At 43.3% G+C, this 20,336-nt stretch overlaps 1 protein-coding gene across 1 annotated transcript in view; it reads right to left on the bottom strand.

Moving 5' to 3' along the window:
• Positions 1-20,336, bottom strand: part of suclg2 (succinate-CoA ligase GDP-forming subunit beta) — a 509,575-nt gene that overhangs the window by 364,501 nt on the left and 124,738 nt on the right. The window contains exon 2 of the mRNA XM_070894661.1: positions 18,902-19,043. Within this exon, the coding sequence (XP_070750762.1) occupies positions 18,902-19,043 (142 nt within the window). The remainder of the gene's footprint in view (positions 1-18,901; positions 19,044-20,336) is intronic.

Raw genomic sequence — 20,336 nt, 5'->3', positions numbered from 1 at the left:
ATGCTGACTTTACCGATGCAGGTAAAGGCGGAAATTTAGGCCTAAAAACGGTAGCACAGCGAAAACGGAAATTTTGGCGTAAAACTACCATTTTTGCCGACAACCGAAATTCTAACCCCTTATGTGGAAAACCAAATGGAGGGAAAAATAGTAAAAAAAAAGGTCATATTTCAATAAAGAAGTCTTTACATTTTGAGAGATTATTTTTGCTGTTACTATCAAACAATTCAAACATATTTAACATTACATATGATAGCAGCTCGCGGATACAGCAACACTATAAAAACATGTTAAAATACTCTTTAAAATTGGCACATTTAGGATTTGCTAATCACATGTGCAACCATAATGTTTTATTTAATCTAGAATATAATTTGGACTTAATGTAACTATCATCCACACATTGCAAATCATTTGGAAAATTGCACTAACCAACTGTAACTTCTTTATTAGTCACAATTCTTTAAAGGCATTTTTGGGAAAGATCTAATCATTTCATAAATTGTGGTCTAGATCACCAATGTTTTACTTATAGCACCATAAAAAATGTAATCAAATCATTAACATTGGTAGAGCCATAACAGTAGCCAATTGTATCAATGCAGGATTGTTATTTTTCCATTAAAGGTATATCTCCCAAGGCATTGCTCAAGGATAGTCCAGGAACTTGAGTTTCTGAGAGCACTGCAATCTTAACACGACAGCCAAAACATGACAGTGCATTGCCCATCACCACAATGCAGCAAATTTATTGAAACAATACATCACAGGCTGCATTTTGGGCTTTTTGGATTTCAGGGCGTAAATCGCGGCAGGGCATTAAAGTTGCGCCTGAAGATAGTTTGCACCTTCGACTGCAAGTTTCAGCGAAAATGTAAGTTGGCATTAGGTCAGGCATTGCACAACGGACTTTGTGCATCCAAGCCGAAACTGCATCGTTAAAGCAGGTGGCCATTTTGCATGAAGCTCATGCAACATCCAAACAGATTGAATGGAAGCCACTGGAACATTCACACAGTCTCACCTATTGTACTATGGTAGGCACATGTGCCACAACAGGAGAGAAACCCTCGCTACTTTTCTCTTTGCAGTTGAAGCATTCCCACAACAGGAGGGAGCAGCTGTGCACAGGCGGAGGGGCCGCCTCAAATACTGCAACTTAATGATGTCGAGAAACGGGTGTCGGCCCTCATTGGAGTAGCAGCTCGGGCAGTTGCTGGGGGTGATGCTGAGCCCCCTTCAGGTAGTGAGGGTATGTAAATATATAGGGCGCCTGAAGAGACTGCATTGTGACGTATAATGAAGTGGCGGCGGACCTTCAAATGAACATGTGCAATGCCACAGTCCTCATGTCACCCTGCCCCCTCCCCTGCTGCTAACCACACACATGTGTTTTTGTGCTTGCAGAAGATCAGCCACAATCGCGCCAGCCTTCTTGGGACGCATCGACCTCAGGCCATGGCGGTGATGACGAGGCTGCGGACACAAGCAACATCACTGAGCTGCAGAGCCCACCCGTTGGCCCATCTCCACATTCCTCAGCTGGCGGCAATGAGATTTTTGAGGGATTTGAGTCTTCGGAGGCTCCTGGTCCAAGTTACCTACAACAACGCAGTGCGAGAGGGCAAGCTCGCAGGCCAGCTCTCTGGAGGGTGAGTCAGCAAAGTCAGTCTGCTCAACGACAGGCAGACATGGAACTGGACTAGGTGGAAATGTCCATGGAAAACACAGGAATGCATTGCGAGCTTCTGGATGCATTGGGTCGGATCCCAGAGAGCGTCGACCAGTTTACTGCGACTGTTGCGGAGGCAGCATTACAGATCGTCAGTGCAACTCAGGACTCCAGCGAGGCCATCATTGCTCACAGAGAGAGGCCGGTGGCCTCGAGCAGCGACAGAGGCGTTCCAGATCATGCGGCGTGTGCCTTTGAGCATGTTGCAGTATCGCATGAATCGCAGGCACAAGCTACACTTCAGTTTGGTGATGTGATGTGGTCAATGACTGGTGCCATCCTCTCCGTGTTCCCCACTGTCCAATGGGGAAGGGATGGTGCCAAAGCAGACCAGCAAGTTGTGGAGCTGCATCATGCTCCGGATGTTGAGGCCGGAGTCAGAGTCAGTGACTCCCAAAAAATGGATGGTGCTGTCCTTCCTCAGGATGACAGCGTTCCGGTTCCCACCACTGACTCGCCCACCATGTACCATACACGGTTGATACCCCAGCCACTAGTGGCTGCTGCCATCGATGATGAGGGGCAGCAGTCCGTAAGCTGGACCTTCCAGGCCAAGAGCTGGTTCAGGGCATCCTTTGACGCCCCGTCTACATTGTCTGCACCCCCTCCCCCCAAATACAGCAGCCCTCTAGCAGCCTTGCTGTAGGCACTGAAGCCTCATTGAGGAGGAGGTGTGGAAGGGGGCTGATGGGAAGCAGGTGGCCTGGGGGGGGGGGGCGGGGGGAGAAAGAGTGTGGCTAAGAGCCATTAAGGGCTGGCACAAGGTTGAGCTCATGTATAATTGTTCACATTGTAAATAGTTGTAACTTAAGAAATGGGTTATTTTGCATTGACTTGCTGCAGGAAGCAGTTTTATGTTTAAGTTTTGGTTTTATCATTGTATCGGTTTGGGTTGTCCGGGATTGGGGGTGGGGAGGGGGCATTGTTCATTATTGATGTTAATAAAAATGTTTCTTGCACCTTTGCCCATTGGTGTCTTGTGTCTCATTGTAGAATTCAGTGTCAATGAGCCGTCATGGTGGCACAGAGTCGCAAGTCAAAGCTGCAACCCCACCTTCCTTATTCAAGCAAACCGGTCAATGCTGAGCTGGCGATGTAAGGGTCTTGCTGCAGCCGTATCTCCACGCTGCCTCCCCTGTGGTTGTGGTGGATCCGCAATGGGTCACTCGCCAGGCTCGTCTTCCTCCTCCTGAGGTGATCCTGCAATCCCCATTGGCAATGCCTGGCCCCCCATGATGGCCAAGTTGTGTAGCATGCAGCACACAACAATGAATTCGGAGTCCTGTTGAGGGAAGTATTGCAGGCAGCCTCCAGAGCGGTCCAGGCATCGGAAGCACTGCTTGGGCACACCATCGTCTGTTCGATGATGTTGTGGGTGGCTGCATGGTTGTCATTGTAGCGATGCTCGGGTTATGTGGTGGGGTTCCTGAGGGGGGTCATGGGCCAGGTGGCCAACCCATAACCTTTGACCCCCCGATCAGCCAGCCCTGTTCTTGTCTTTGTCGCTGAAACATTTGTGACACACTGTTCTCATGCAAGATGAAAGCATCATATGTGCTCCCTGGATAGCGGGCATTCACTGTAAGGATGCAATGAGTGTGGTTGCAGACCAGTTGCACGTTTAGGGAGTGGTATCCCTTTCAGTTTCTGAAGACCTCTGCATTGCGTAATGGTGCTCACAAGGCGACGCGTGTGTCGTCAATGAATCCTTGAACCTTGGGAAAGCCTACAATTCTTCCAAAGCCTAAAGCCCTTGCATTATGGCTGTCCCTGCTCATTGGGAACTTTATAAAGTCCATTCTGCGTGCATACAGTGCCCTTGTAACCCGGTGAATGCAGCAAAGTGCAACGTGCTGAGACATACTGCATATGTTCCCTGCTGCTGCCTGGAAGGAGCCGGAGGAATAGAAGGCCACCTTCACTGCGACGGGCAGAGCAGTCTTGTTGGTGCTGCTCGGCTGTAGGTCTGCCTGTCGGAGCTGGCATATCCTTGTCAGCGCTTCTTTTCGAAATCGCAGCCTTCTAGCGCACTGCGCTTCAGAGATCAGGAGATATGAGCAATGTTTCTTGTAAGCTCATGGGGAGCAAAGGCCTCCTCTCCAGACCTCTGCGACCTCTTCAAATCCGTGGCCCAACATAGCCAAGAACCTTTCTTCCAGCTTGAAGCCGCCTGCCAAAAGCAACCAGCATGATACACTGGCAAACTGGTATTGCCCCCATTGAAACTGCTCTCTGACCTTGTAAGCAAAGTGTCATGGCACAAAAAAGTGCCGTTTGCGACTCGGAGCCTCACGCAGCGTTCTGCGTGTAACCGTAGCAGTCACTGCAATACAAGATCCTCCAGCCTCCGTTTAAATATGGCACCAATAGTGCCTGCTGCACCCTGGAACCGCCTGGTTTATTCAGGCGTTTCCTGGGGCGGGCGTTAAATGAGGCATGAAGGCCGAAAGTTCCATCTGGGGCGCAAGCGCAGCCTTGCAGGACGATTGACGTCATAATCACGCTGAAAACGAAGGGCGGGGCGGGAGGTTTTTGCGGTGGCGCAAACCAATAGCCAAATCTTCCGGACGGGTGCTAAATCCTGAACGACTGGCATAACGCCAAAAACAGCATTTAACGCCCTGCAGGGGCACTAACTGAGGCGCAAATGAGCCGAAAATCCAGCCCACCATATCTGACACAAGGTGAAAATATTGTACGTCTTATTAATGCTGAGAGATACAAGGTCTCACAGATAACATTTGTAATATTATTTATCTGCCACTTTACAAACTTTGCTAAGGTGCACGTAAACAATAGTGTATTGTTGACCGGTTTTTAATACTACCAGAAGACAATGCATGGAGCCCTCTATTTTCTTGCTACTATTCAAAATTTTCAAAATCTTGTGTTACTTAATGTTGGATCTTACTCTTAAAACATGAAGTTGCTAATTGGTTCTTTAGATGATATAGTCTCATCAGAACATAAGAATTAGGAACAGGAGTAGGCCATCTAACCCCTCGAGCCTGCTCCGCCATTCAACAAGATCATGGCTTATCTGGCCGTGGACTCAGCTCCACTTACCCGCCCGCTCCCCGTAACCCTTAATTTCCTTATTGGTTAAAAATCTGTCTATCTGTGATTTGAATACATTCAATGGGCTAGCCTCAACTGCTTCCCTGGGCAGAAAATTCCAGAGATTTACAACCCTCTGAGAGAAGAAATTCCTTCTCAACTCAGTTTTAAATTGGCTCCCCCGTATTTTGATGCTGTGCCCCCCCTAGTTCTAGTCTCCCCGACCAGTGGAAACAACCTTTCTGCCTCTATCTTGTCTATCCCTTTCATTATTTTAAATGTTTCTATAAGATCACCCCTCATCCTTCTGAACTCCAACGAGTAAAGACCCAGTCTACGAAATCTATCATAAGGTAACCCCCTCATCTCAGAATCAGCCTAGTGAATCGTCTCTGTACCCCCTCCAAAGCTAGTATATCCTTCCTTAAGAAAGGTGACCAAAACTGCACGCAGTACCCCAGGTGCGGCCTCACCAATACCCTATACAGTTGCAGCAAGACCTCCCTGCTTTTGTACTCCATCCCTCTCGCAATGAAGGCCAACATTCCATTCGCCTTCCTGATTACCTGCTGCACCTGCAAACTAACTTTTTGGGATCCATGCACAAGGACCCCCAGATCCCTCTGCACCACAGCATGTTGTAATTTCTCCCCATTCAAATAATATTCCTTTTACTGTTTTTTTTTCCCCCAAGGTGGATGACCTCACATTTTCCAACATTGTATTCCATCTGCCAAACCTTAGCCCATTCACTTAACCTATCTAAATCTCTTTGCAGCCTCTCTGTGTCCTCTACACAACCCGCTTTCCCACTAATCTTTGTGTCATCGGCAAATTTTGTTACACTACACTCTGTCCCCTCTTCCAGGTCATCTATGTATATTGTAAACAGTTGTGGTCCCAGCACCGATCCCTGTGGCACACCACTAACCACCGATTTCGAACCCGAAAAGGACCCATTTATCCTGACTCTCTGCTTTCTGTTAGCCAGCCAATTCTCTATCCATGCAAATACATTTCCTCTGACTCCACGTACCTTTATCTTCTGCAGTAAGCTTTTGTGTGGCACGTTATCGAATGCCTTTAGGAAATCTAAATACACCACATCCATCGGTACACCTCTATCCACCATGCTCGTTATATCCTCAAAGAATTCCAGTAAATTAGTTAAACATGATTTCCCCTTCATGAATCCATGTTGCGTCTGCTTGATTGCACTATTCCTATCTAGATGTCCCGCTATTTCTTCCTTAATGATAGCTTCAAGCATTTTCCCCACTACAGATGTTAAACTAACCGGCCTATAGTTATCTGCCTTTTGCCTGCCCCCTTTTTTAAACAGAGGCGTTACATTAGCTGCTTTCCAATCCGATGGTACCTCCCCAGAATCCAGAGAATTTTGGTAGATTAAAACGAATGCATCTGCTATAACTTCCGCCATCTCTTTTAATACCCTGGGATGCATTTCATCAGGAACAGGGGATTTGTCTACCTTGAATCTGCTGACAGATTTGTTGCACTTTTCAAACTGCTGTTATTTCACAAGAATGATTCATGTTGCAAGATACATGAATACCATGAAGGGCCATTGCAACTCAGTTTTAAGACTCCGCTCTGTCTCAAAGGAAACTAACTGTATCCAATGAACTCGTATGCAATTTGGAAATAAATGATTGGATCTATATTATGATTTTTATAATGTTCTGCATTTTGGAGTACATGTTTGTGTTCAAAGGTACAGGATGACAGTGCTGAACAAAAGAGCACTGTATGACACTCCTAGATCACAGATTAGTGCAAGATATACTCCCTCAATGATGTAACAAACCCAGTTGTCCACTGGCAGATCTGGCTGGACCATCTTCTTGATCAAAACCACCAATTTATCTTGACTACGTCCACTAGCATAAGTCAATTTCCACATATATGTGTGGCCACATCAAGTGTTACGTTCCTGCCCCTGTCATTGATCCAATGGCTGTTGCTGCACTCCCAACTACCCGCTCAATACGAAAAGCTGCATCAGTTAAAAATTCCTCCAGCTTGATGTTGGAAAAACTGAAGCCATCGCGTCAGCTCCTGCCAGTACTTTCATGACTCTGGATGCAATCAGCCTCCTTAACCTAATTTAGAAGGTGCTGAATACTGGCAAACTCTTCAATCTAAACTGAGCTACCTCCCTCAGATCAATTCCATTACCAAGAGCACCTTCTTCCATCTTCTCTACGTTGCCCATCTCTGCTCCTATCCAACATCACTGGAAGCCTCGTCTTTGCCCTTATCAACCCGAGGGTCAATTGCTTTGGCACACTAATTAGCCTTAACCCTCTACAATTCATTTAGAATGCCAGAACCTGCAACATCATCACTCTGCCTTCTCTTAATCTCCACTGACTCCCTGCACCTCACTGAGTTGGCACCAAAATTCTAGTCCTCTGTTTCAAATCTCTCCATGGGCTTGTGTCCCTGCACACATTCACTCACTTCTCCAAGACTGACCTAATCCTTGTACCCTGCTCCCGCAATACTGATCACTTGTTCAGTTCCTATGCTTCTGCCGAGGTAGGGAGGTTTGCCATCTTTATTTGGCCTTTGTTGCTACCTCCCACCCACATCAAAATACTTCTCTATGACTGTTTTCTGCTCGCCCACCTTAATCCTCTTCATTTCCCCTTTTTCCTCCTGCTCCACATCCATTGCTTTTGTCTCTTTAATGCAAGGTGCATTGAGACATCTTCCTGCATATTAGATGTGGGATAGAAAGTTATTGTTGCCTTCACCCACAAGCTCAATAGTAGATGATACAAAAATTGGCTGTGTGGTTGATAATGCAGAAGAAAGCTGTAGACTGCAGGAAGATATCAATTGACTGGTCAAGTGAGCAGAACAGTGGCAAATGGAATTCAATCTGGAGAAGTATGAGGTAATACATTTGGGGAGGGCTAACAAGGCAAGGGAATACACATTAAATGGGAGGACAATGAGAAGTGTGGAGGAACAAAGGGACCTTGGATTGCATGTTCACAGATGCCTGAAGGTAGTAGGCCAGGTAGATAAGGTGGTTAAGAAGATATACAGAATACTTGCCTTTATTAACCAAGGCATAGAATATGAGAGCAGTGAGGTTATGCTTGAACTGTATAAAACACTAGTTAGACCACAAGCTAGAGTACTGCATGCAGTTCTGGTCACCACATTACAGGAAATATGTGATTAAACTAGAGTGGGTACAGAGGAGATTTATGAGGATGTTGCCTGGACTGGCGAATTTTAGCTGTGAGGAAAGATTAGATAGGTTGGGTTTGTTTTCTTTGGAACAGAGGATGCTGAGGGGAGACCTTATTGAGGTATATAAAATTTATGAGGGGCCTAGATAGACTGGATAGGAAGGACCTATTTCCCTTAGAGTAGTCAACAACCAGAGGGCATCGATTTAAAATAATTGGTCGGATGTTTAGAGGGGATTTGAGGGGACATGTTTTCACCCAGAGGGTGGTGGGGGCAACTCACTGCCTGAAAGGGTGGTAGAGGCAGAAACCTGGATGTGGACTTGAAAATACTTGGATGTGCACTTGAAACACCGTAACCTGCAACACTACGGACCAAGAGCTGGTAAGTGGGATTAGGCGGATAGCTCTTTGTCAGCTGGCACAGACACAATGGGCCGAAATGGCCTCCTTCCGTGCTGAAATTTCTATGATTCTATTTCATCTACTGCATCTGTGGAATTTTTTAATTGCCCACACCAATCACCTTTATGGCTTTTGAGGGGGGGAATGAAAATGTGTTAATTAGCTGTGGTTTTGCCAAAACAATTCCTTCATTGATTACAGAAATGTAAATGTGGTCAGGCAGATTCATCTTAGAATTTCACAATTCTTCTTAATTTCCAGGAAAAAATATTCAGAAATTTCACAGTCCTATCAAAGCTATTCACCAACATGTAGATTCCCCAGACTGCATAAAGAATGACAGGGGTTAAGAATCAAGGGTTTTCCTCAGCCCCTTCAAGGTTCTTTTATTCCTTTCTCAATTAGACAGAAAACTATTTTTTTGAAAAAGACAATAATCTGCACTGTGTTAATATTCCCTTTAAAGCCCAATAATACTGAATATACTAAAAGAATGGTTTCAATGTTATATTCTGAGAGCCAGACAAGCTTAACTTGCAAACAATGTTCCTAACAAATCTGCATTCCCTTCAGCTGTCAGTACCCTTTCCGTTTCAGAGTAATTTCTGTGTTTTGTATTGGAAAAGAGTAATTATTATTAATCCAAAAATTCAAATACCGCTTCATTACTCAAAGTTGACTTAAATTTGTGGGAAGAGCCATGAGTAAGCCAAATGTAAAACATGGAAACAGCAATGACAGCATTCTGATAAAGGGTTACACACTAACAGCAATCACTTGTCTTTTCTCGTTACAGATGCTGATGTGTCTAATAATGGTTTCCATTATTTCCTACCTTTAATTTCAGATATCCAGCATTTGAGATTGTTTCTTTTTATTTTGCAGTTTAAAGCAATTTTGGGTCACTGCAGGCTCCGGCTGAAGGATTATCGCAGATACATAATATTGCAGCCGATTGAAAGCCAAAGGCATTGGAAAGAAATTAAAGATAGCTAACAAGGATATTGGTCTTAAATGGTAAGCTATAAAGAGCAGTTAATTATGTTCCCACAGGGCAAGATATAAGTGGTGAGACCATTCAAGTTATTAAAGTCATAAAATAATTTGGTAAGTCAGTAAGGAAAAGTTCTTTGTGCTTAATTAGAGAGAGAGAACTTGGGGGCAATGTTTTAAAATAAGGGACACTGATGGGATCATTTTTGTATTTAGTTGTAAACTTTTAGAATAGAATGCCATCTAATGCCAGGTTCAATATCCATGAGTCTTTCATCATCATCATCATCAAAGACAGTCCCTCGAAACGAGGATGACTTGCTTCCACGCCAAAAGTGGATGAGTTCACAGGTGTTTCAATGAAGGATCTAATATTCCAGGTCCTTTACTAAATCCTGAAGGGTGGAAGATTTTTTTTAACGTATGGTGGCCGTTGCACACCAGCCACCACACAGGCTTGACAGAGCGAGGTCTTGGTCCAGTGGCAAGGGTTATCCAAGACGACTGGAGACCTGCTCTGCTGCACGGACCTAGTGCGCAAACATATCGCAGTGTGGGCTGGCCCGTGCTGCCCCTGGCCCCGAACTCACGCCTCTCCTGGACCTCGATCACATCCCTCTACAGTCTCTCGCCGCTCCTGCTGTATCTGACCACGCTCCAATCACCAACCTGGACCTTGATGAGATCACTCTTCGCTGCCGTCGCAGCTCCTCCTGCTCCCTGGAATAGTACGCCTCCACACTGCTCCCGGGCCACCGCACCTCTGCTCCTTTTATGGCCCCGACCTGCCGCTGGTGTTCTAACGCAGGTCAGGGCCTCCACGCTGGGTGTTTACAGAACAAGAGGAGGCCATTTGTCCTATCGTGTCTATGCTGGCTCTCGGACAGAGCAATCCACAACCACAGCCCTGCTCTCCCCTCACAGTGCTGGTTCTTCCTCCGCTTCAAATATTTATCTAACTTCCCTTTGAAAGATGGACCGGTGTCTGCCTCAACAACTCCAAGAGTCAAAGCATATATTTAAACAAATACCTACCGACTGCGTAAAGAAATTTCAGGCTGAAAGTCTGACAAATAGTCTTCCACGTGGAACTTTGTCAAATGCCCTTTGGCAATCTAGCTACACTATGTCGTAGGGCTTTACACAATCCACTCGGGATATTAGTTAATTAGAAAGTAAAGGAAGTTGATAAGGCATGATCTTTTCCTTCTGAATCCCTGTCGGCCACTGTTTACTAGATTATTGCACAGATGCATAGAAACATAGAAAATAGGTGTAGGAATAGGCCATCCGGCCCTTCAAGCCTGCACCACCATTCAATAAGATCATGGCTGATCATTCCTTCCGTACCCCGTTCCTGCTTTCTCTCCGTACCCCGTTCCTGCTTTCTCTCCGTACCCCTTGATTCCTTTAGCCACAAGGGCCATATCTAACTCCCTCTTGAATATATCCAATGAACTGGCATCAACAACTCTTGGCGGTAGGGAATTCCATAGGTTAACAACTCTCTGAGTGAAGAAGTTTCTCCTCATCTCGGTCCTAAATGGCTTACCCCTTATCTTAAGACTATGTCCCCTGGTCCTGGACTTCCCCAACATCAGGATCATTCTTCCCGCATCTAACCTGTCCAGTCCCGTCAGAACTTTATATGTTTCTATGAGATCCCCTCTCATCCTGCTAAACTCCAGTGTATAAAGGCCCAGTTGATCCAGTCTCTCCTCATATGTCAGTCCAGCCATCCCTGGAATCAGTCTGGTGAACCTTCGCTGCACTCCCTCAATAGCAAGAATGTCCTTCCTCAGATTAGGAGACCAAAACTGAACACAATATTCCAGATGAGGCCTCACTAAGGCCCTGTACAACTGCAGTAAGACTTCCCTGCTCCTATACTCAAATCCCCTTGCTATAAAGGCCAACATACCATTTGCCTTCTTCACCGCCTGCTGTACCCGCATGCCAACTTTCAATGACTGATGAACCATGACACCCAGGTCTCGCTGCATCTCCCCTTTTCCTAATCTGCCGCCATTCAGATAATATTCTGCCTTCCTGTTTTTGCCCCCAAAGTGGATAACCTCACATTTATCCACATTATACTGCATCTGCCATGTATTTGCCCACTCGCCTACCCTGTCCAAATCACCCTGCAGCCTCTTAGCGTCCTCCTCACAGCTCACACCACCACCCAGCTTAGTGTCATCTGCAAACTTGGAGATATTACACTCAATTCCATCATCCAAATCATTAATATATATTGTAAAGAGCTGGGGTCCCAGCACTGAGCCCTGCGGCACTCCACTAGTCACTGCCTGCCATTCTGAAAAGACCCGTTTATCCCGACTCTCTGCTTCCTGTCTGCCAACCAGTTCTCTATCCACGTCAGTATATTACCCCCAATACCATGTGCTTTGAGTTTGCACAACGATCTCTTGTGTGGGACCTTGTCAAACGCCTTTTGAAAGTCCAAATACACCACATCCACTGGTTCTCCCTTGTCCATTCTACTCGTTACATCCTCAAAAAATTCCAGAAGATTTGTCAACCATGATTTCCCTTTCATAAATCCATGCTGACTTGGACCAATTCTATCACTGCTTTCCAAATGTGCTTCTATTTCATCCTTAATGATTGATTCCAACATTTTCCCCACAACTGACGTCAGGCTAACTGGTCTATAATTACCCGTTTTATCCCTCCTTTTTTAAAAAGTGGTGTTACATTAGCAACCCTCCAGTTCATAGGAACTGATCCAGAGTCGATAGACTGTTGGGAAATTATCACTAATGCATCCACTATTTCTAGGGCCACTTCCTTAAGTACTCTGGGATGCAGACTATCAGGCCCTGGGGATTTATCGGCCTTCAATCCCGTCAATTTCCCACCTAATAAGGATATCCTTCAGTTCCTCCTTCTCACTAGACCTTCGGACCCCTGGTACATCCAGGTGGTTATTTGTGTCTTCCTTTGTGAAGACAGAACCAAAGTACTTGTTCAATTGGTCTGCCATTTCTTGTTCCCCATTATAAATTCACCCGAATCCGACTGCAAAGGACCAACTAATCTTTTTTCTCTTGACATATCTATAGAAGCTTTTGCAGTCAGTTTTTATGTTTCCGGCAAGCTTCCTCTCGTACTCTATTTTCCCCCTCTTAATTAAACCCTTTGTCCTCCTCTGATGTATTCTAAATTTCTCCCAGTCCTCCAGCTTGCTACTTTTTCTGGCTAATTTGTATGCCTCTTCCTTGGATTTAACACTATCCTTAATTTCCCTCGTTAGCCACGGTTGAGCCACCTTCCCCAGTTTTATTTTTACTCTGGACAGGGATGTACAATTGTTGAAGTTCGTCCGTATGATCTTTAAAGGTTTGCCTTTACTAAAGTTTACTCCTGATGATTCCATTATTTGAGACAGAATGGAAATGAGACAAATGGGTTTATAGTGTCGGTGCATATGTTTCTTTTTCTCCCCTCTTTCAATATGGGCACATCAACTCTCTTCCATTTTACTGGTACCTCCCCAGTGTCCAGTGATTCTCAATAATCGTCAATGCTTCACAAATCTCTTCTAGTTTCATTCAGCACTCTAGGATAAATACAATCTATCCCTATTGATTTGTTTGTTTTGTACCTTTTTGGTGTGTTTAGAACTTTCAGCACACATCAAATATGTTGATTTTATTCTGGTTTTGTGTGTTTGGGAATAGTATGTTACTCATGTCTTCCCCATTTGAATATTGGAGGAAATAATCAACTAGAATATTAACTACCTTCTTCTCATCCTCAAAGTTGGTTCTATTTTCATCTTTTATGGTTATAATCTCGACTGATTGTCCTACTTCATTGGCTGTAAAGTGCTTTGAGACGTCCGTTGGATGTGAAAGGCACTATATAAATACAAGTCGTTTTTTTTTTGTTTTCTCTTACTGTTATAGCACTGAAAGAATCCTTCACTGTTTAACCTCGCTGTTTTGCTTTTTTTCCTTCTATATCTCTCCTTGCCTGTCTGAACACCTCAAACTTGTTTCTGTATTTTCTTATAATCATCCCAGTGAACTCCTCCTTTCCCACGACAGGATTTGTAAAGGTTATTTTTGCTCTTTATACCAGTTTCCATTTGTTAATCCATCTCAGTTACGTTTGTTTAATCTGAGCTCATTGGTTTTTGGTATGTCTTCATCCTACATTTTTAGCATTATGCCTTTAAAGGTGTTCGTTCCATTTGTTTTCTCTTGAAGTGTTGTTGAACAATCTCTGCCAAAAAAAAATGGTTTTAGTTGTTCCCTCATTTCACTGAAATTAGCCCTTTTAAAGTTATATACCTGGCTCCAAGTCTTAGGTATTTCTAACTCTCAGATCATGTCAAATGTTATCATTGTGTGCTCAGTGGCCCCCAGTGATGCTGCAATTTTCATTTCCTGTACATTACTTCGCTCATTTACAAATAGCAGGTTTCGATGATCATTGCCTTTTCTTGCTTCCTTGATATTTTTGGTCATAAAACAGTCATGCAATATTTTTATCAACTATGATTCTAAAACACTTGGGTTTTCCTAGTTTATATTTGGTTGATTGAAATCCTATTAAAATAACATTTCTGTTCTCGCATACCTTCACTATCTCTTTGTAGAAAAATTTGTCTACAGTACTTTGTTATGCTGACCTGGGGTTTATAACATACTCCTTGTGTTAACTTGGATTTTTTGCATTTGAGATATCTACCCAGAATAATTCATTCCACAGATTCCCCCCCCCCACCCCTTCCATGGGGCCAACATTGTTTACTTCCCAGGTATCCCTAAACAAATAGAGTTACATCACTTCTTTTTCTGTCCACTCCTGTCTTCTCTGAACCATCTATACCCCTCAATGGTATCTTCAATCCCATCCTCGAGTGGACTCAGCCTTGAATCAGAAGACCGTGAGATGAAGTCCCACTGCAAGATTTGAGTACTTACTCTTGACTGACGCTTCAGTGCACTACTGAGGGAATGCTGCACTGTCAGACGTGATGCCTTTCAGGCAGGATGTTAAACCAAGGCCCTGTCTGTTGCTCAGGTGGATGTACAAGATACCATGGTACTATTCCAGGCCAACATCATCATCATCGTCATCATCATAGGCAGTCCCTCGAAATCGAGGAAGGCTTGCTTCCACTCCAAAAGTGAGTTCTTAGACGACTGAACAGTCCAATACAGGAATTACAGTCTCTGTCACAGGACAGTCGATGAAGGAAAGGGTGGGTGGGACTGGTTTGCTGCACGTTCCTCCCCTTTATCTTTCAAACAACAAAACAAATTAACTGGTCATTTATTTCATTTTCTGCTTGTGGGACCTTAGTAGAAGCAAACTGGCTCCGACGTTTGCCTACGTAATAGTTACCTCGCTTCATTGACTGAAGCATTTTGGGACATTCTGAAGGCAGGAAAAGGATGGAAACCTAAAACGGTAGGATGACATACCCGCACCGATCCCACTGCCTTCCCATGAGTTGGAATTGTAACCTGCTATTTTGACCAGGCAAAAGATGATGCTCACCAGAAGGCAGCAGGGTCCTTTAAATATGCAGATTGGTTTCCAAGGAGGTCAGGGTTCGACTGCAATTTTATCTGTTGGACTGCACGGGGACACCATTATACCAACAGACCAACTTGCCACTGAGGAGCTGGGGCCAGAAGCCACCCAGAAAGGTCGATGAACTTATTTTTCCCTGTGAGCCAGGAGCAGGAGGGATACATGTCCAGGCCCCACAAGGAAATCTTAGGCCTCTCAGAAAAGGGTTTTAATACTCAATTGCCCCAGAACAGATGTTACGTCTGTAACAGGCCAAGCCATTCAATTCAAATACATACATCATGTAAATTTTGTTTAAATATATGCTTGATTGGTGGCTCTGAGAGTTTAAGAGATGCATTATTTAAATTTCCCTTGTCCCAATCAAAAGTTGAAAGTATACCTCAGCCCGCCTTGTTCCAATTGAGTAGCCCATCTGATGTAATCACAGAGATTGAGGTAGGCCACAGAAACTCTGGACAGTCAGCAGCAAACCTTTACATAAGATTTATTCAGGGACCTTGTGCCAGGTCCAGTCCACACTGAAATTTAGCATAGCAGATGCAATTGTTTCCATCTTTTGGCAATAGGGTTAGGGAACGATAACAGACAGTAAATTCTCCAAGCCTTGCAAGTCTACAGTATGTCATTGCAGCTGTTCACTTAGCCATTTACTATTCAATAGGTCTATTTGGCTGTTTATAAATCACATTTTAATATCACTTTCTAAAGTTCAAGATGATCACTTGAGATCACGTGATATAACAGGAGCCAAAATACACTGATCAGAGTTTGCTGTTTGGTCCTGGGCTCACAACAGATGTGCTAACTACAAAGCAGGCAATAGCACAATCTGGTTAGTAAGGAGCGTGGGCTTACCTACGGGAGTGGTGAGAGATACCAAACCCGAGAATATCTGGAGTAAAACCTCAAAAACGCCTTGCAAATTGTAAGAAATACATTCTAAAAAGGAAACATTAATTCATTGAGGACTGATATGATCAGTATCTTTCTGCTTCTATGTGAATAAATATATTCATTTTAGCCTGTACAATTTAGCCTGCTACTGTGGGTAATACCTGTACCAGGAATAAAAGGTAATTGTTAATCCAGGACATGCTATCCTGGACACAGCATGTATAAGGGTGCAGGCTTTTAGATCACAGGGGACTCGACTGCTTTCAAAAAACACCTTTTCTGCACGAACACAGACACAAATGTTGGGAGACAGCCTGACCTCTAATAACATATCTACTTTAAAGTCATGCTGTATAAGGAAATACATATTGTATGTTTCAGTACTCCCATGGCTTTCATCTACAAACCATCAAATGCAACAAGCAGCGTCCTTTCCAAAACCAGGATGACAACTGATCAGGGCAAATACGAAACAGCACAGAATAAATTTTCCCATCTATCGCCTACATTGCTCAACATGAATGAAAACAATGACATAATCAGAACCTTTAAAAAACACAGAAGGATACTTTAAAATTTTAAAATATGCTGAAAATTTAGTGCACATCAAACATCTCCAGTGTGACAGCACTGGAGACAATCTACATCTCCAAAAGCACTGAAGATTCAAGACCAGCTGCTCAAAGTGCATCCCATACTGTCCATTAGCAGTACTAAAGGATCAGTCATTCTTCGTTTATACTTTAGATCATAACAATATGCTTGTAGTCATCTGACGCATATAAATACACACGTGATGCATGTTTGCAACCTAACATTGAGGATTAATCTTTACTGCTTAATATTTCACAAAATACAAGCGAGCTGCTGCATCTAAATCTACCCATCCATAAAATCATATCCCCAGTGTTCATCCAAAGAGCGAAAAGGGAACTGCATTTGTAACCTTTGAAGGTTTTAGTGCAAACTACTTGCTAAACAGATGATGGTACAATTGACACAAGAATGAAACAAAAAATCACTTGGTCCATCAAGCCCATTCTTTCCAGTGTAAGTACCGTGGGCAGGGCGAAAAATTAGGCAGAGACCTGTCCCACTAGATGTCCGCTCATCGTCACTGCACGTGATGGTCTTCCAGTGTCACTTCTGTTAAATGTCAGAAGCACCTATCCAACAATAGGCTGTGCTAACTAAATAGAGCTGTTGTTAAGGAGTTATGTTGTACATCACACATTCCATCATTAATCCCATATCAACACCTTGACCCATCCACCTCCACGGAGGTGTGGGGGGGGCCTGACCCATCCACCTCCATGGCACGAACCTGGTATTGCAGTACTTCCAGGAACGGTGCAGTGGCTCTAGGCCTTTTGGCTAAGAGCATTGGCGCAGAGTGATCCTTGATGCGTGCAAGGTGACCTCTGGCGTTTGTGATTTGACAAAGAATTGGAAAGATTGGCTACGAATTTCAACACCAGGCCCAACAAGCACCTGCATTGCTAGACACAGTGGATGATTTTAAAAACTAAAAAATCCACACGAAGTGCAATCGATTTGCTGGAACTTCATGGCGGATGTTGCCACGGTGAAATGCCTTTTCTTGGCCTGGAGGAAGTCGATTGCTTAAAGCTGCTGCAAGGGCTGAAGTCCTGTAACAGCAGGGAATTTCACTGCGACATAGAACATGCTCCATGTCGCAGGCAGAAACCCCACCATGAGCCTATCAAAATAATTTAATTTAGGATAAACCCAGGAAAATGACCAAGATCGTGATCAGAACCATCATAATTCCCACACTGCACACCACACTTATGGCGACATAGCCACCGTCGTGGAAAACCGTAGCGCACATCAGCAATTTAACCGATCAAGGAGTGAATCAATCCGTTTACTGTTCTTTCTACTGGCCATTTAAACTCCAGTGCATGGGATCATGGTGGATCTGATGTTGACCCTCCATGTCAAACGGGTGTGGTTGATGGGGGCGGGGTGGGGGGGGTTCAGTCTTCTCCGGGTAATTCCATCCACTCTCAGGAATAGAATCCATTAAGGGCCAAAATTCTCACTCTCCTTTGTTCTTTTGGTAATAATCTGAAGTTTAAGCCATCTAGTTGCTAACTCACTGACCGGTAGAAATAACTTTTCCTTATTTAGCTTATCAATAAGCCTCATCGTTTTGTACAATTTTCATTTACATAAATCATTTTCCTTGTATCAAGTACTTTTCACTCTTTAGATAAACCAATACTCTTAAAGCAAATTAAGTTGCAACAATTTAGCAACAGAGAGGTTTACCTTCAACTTTCTTGCTGACTTTAATAACAAGTAATAGAATGCATCATGGACCAGATTTTGCTGTGAGCAGTGAATGAACGATTCAGTGTCAATTCAGGTACAGAAAGCAAACTAAAAAGAGCGAAAGAAAGATTGGATTAAAAGAAAGAGATAAGAGACAAAGAAAAATGTTTTTAAAGAAATTCACTTTAAAAAAAAAATCTCCAACAATAATTAAAATCTGAAGGAATGAGCCTCCACACTAATAAATGTAAATTTTCAGTGTCAGAAAGATTCTCACAATGTTAAAGCTAGATGCTGAGACTGAAATGGACAAGCCCTAACTTTTTGTGGCTCGTTTAGTCCATATCTACAATGTCAATACAGGAACATCACGTCGTACAATGAACGGGGAGCCAGATGGCAAGATGCCATTCTCGGGAAGCTTACAGAGGAGCGACGCATCAGACAGCAACTTCTGGATTTTCGTGTTTAATTGTACATCTCTACTCACTGGAAGTTACTGTCCAATTGGTGCATAAATAACAGTGAGCATTGTTAGCCTCACCATGATTTTCACAGCAAAATCTGGACCATTACCTCACTGGCTCTTTTTTGTGTAGATCTGATTACTGATGCTATGAAATGTTAATCGGAACTATTTATTTGTATTATTAAACTGTTTATTTTCTAATAGCTCTTTTTTCAGACTGCTGTCGATACTACCCATGACTACTCAACTTACTCAGTCTCTTAGCAGCCTCCAGGGCACCTTGTGAGGTGTCAGCAACAAAGAATCGCTGAACTGTGACCCCATGATCCGCCATGAGTTTTTTGCTCTGGTACTCTTGAAGGTTCAACCATCTCACAGGGGTTACTCGGACCATCTGTGTTTTTGTGAAGAGAAGGAGAAAAAAAAAAAGTATAATCATCTGTCCAGCTAGTTTATGTATTACAAACTCTCATCATTACAGCGTTGCTGAATAATTCTAAAAATGTTCTAACGATTGGCTATCGTAATGGATGGTATTATTCTCCATGGTTTGCGGAGCACGTCCACACTGCAGACTATAGGGATCTATGCCTTTGTCTGTTATTCCCAATAGTTCAGCACTGTTGCCATTTCTTATCCACCATCTGATTTAATTACTATGATTATAGTGCCATGGGAGCCTCTATTCCTGTAAGCATGTTCCAAGATGCTCAGACAAGATGTTAATGAAACAGACTTGGAGAAAAAGGACAAGGTTGAACTGCCTCAGCAGCTGTCAATGATGGCTGCCCAAGCAGGCTTCTGCTTTTTGTTGCTTGCCAGAATTTCATGATATTCTATTGCTATCACTCTACCCTTCAAGTGGAAAAAGGCCTTTTTTTCCTTCTGTTGGTACATACTACATACACTGCATCAACACAAATAAACAGGCTGGTAAAAGTTACTGATTAATATTCACATATATATTAGGCTAGGTGTTGGTCACTCGCAAGTAGGAAATAAACAAAAACAAAGGCTTTGTACATAAAGGTATAATACATTATATATTAAACAGGCACAATCTTCATAAAAAAATTAATCAATAAAGCTTGCAAGAACACAGTGTGATAATTTAAATTGCATTAAATGCATCATTATGTCACCGACGAGTTATATTGTAACTTTAAAATTGCAGGAAAAGTGCATTATATGTATAAACAGATTCTGCAAACCACAAGAGCAGAATAAAATAGCAAGGAGGATATGCCATTTAATCAAACCAGCTTTTTATTAAATATATAATGGTCCTGCTCTTTTTCCTACCTCAAATCCATTTCCTGCTACATCCTACAATATCAAGATTCAATCTAATTTGTTATTGAACGCTTCAACTGAGACACGATTCATTAAACTAGGTGCCATTCTATTCTTTAAATCAGTCTGAAAAGTTATTCTTTAAATTAAATTTAGCTCACAATATTGGGCTCTGGTTTTAAAATCCTGATTGTGTGTAAAATATTTATTTGCACCCACCTTCGACAATTAAAAAAATAATAATTTATTGCCCATTCCTAACTACCCTCCAGAAGGTGGTGGTTCTTGAACCACTACAGTCTCGGTGGTGAAGGTATTCCCACTGTGCTGTTAGGGAGCGTTTTCCAGGATTTTGACCCAGCGACGATGAAGGAACAGCGATATATTTCCATAT

This window comes from Pristiophorus japonicus, chromosome 12 (genome assembly GCF_044704955.1).
Source record: "Pristiophorus japonicus isolate sPriJap1 chromosome 12, sPriJap1.hap1, whole genome shotgun sequence".
Taxonomy (NCBI): domain Eukaryota; kingdom Metazoa; phylum Chordata; class Chondrichthyes; family Pristiophoridae; genus Pristiophorus; species Pristiophorus japonicus.
This window is presented reverse-complemented; position numbering and strand designations above follow the sequence as displayed.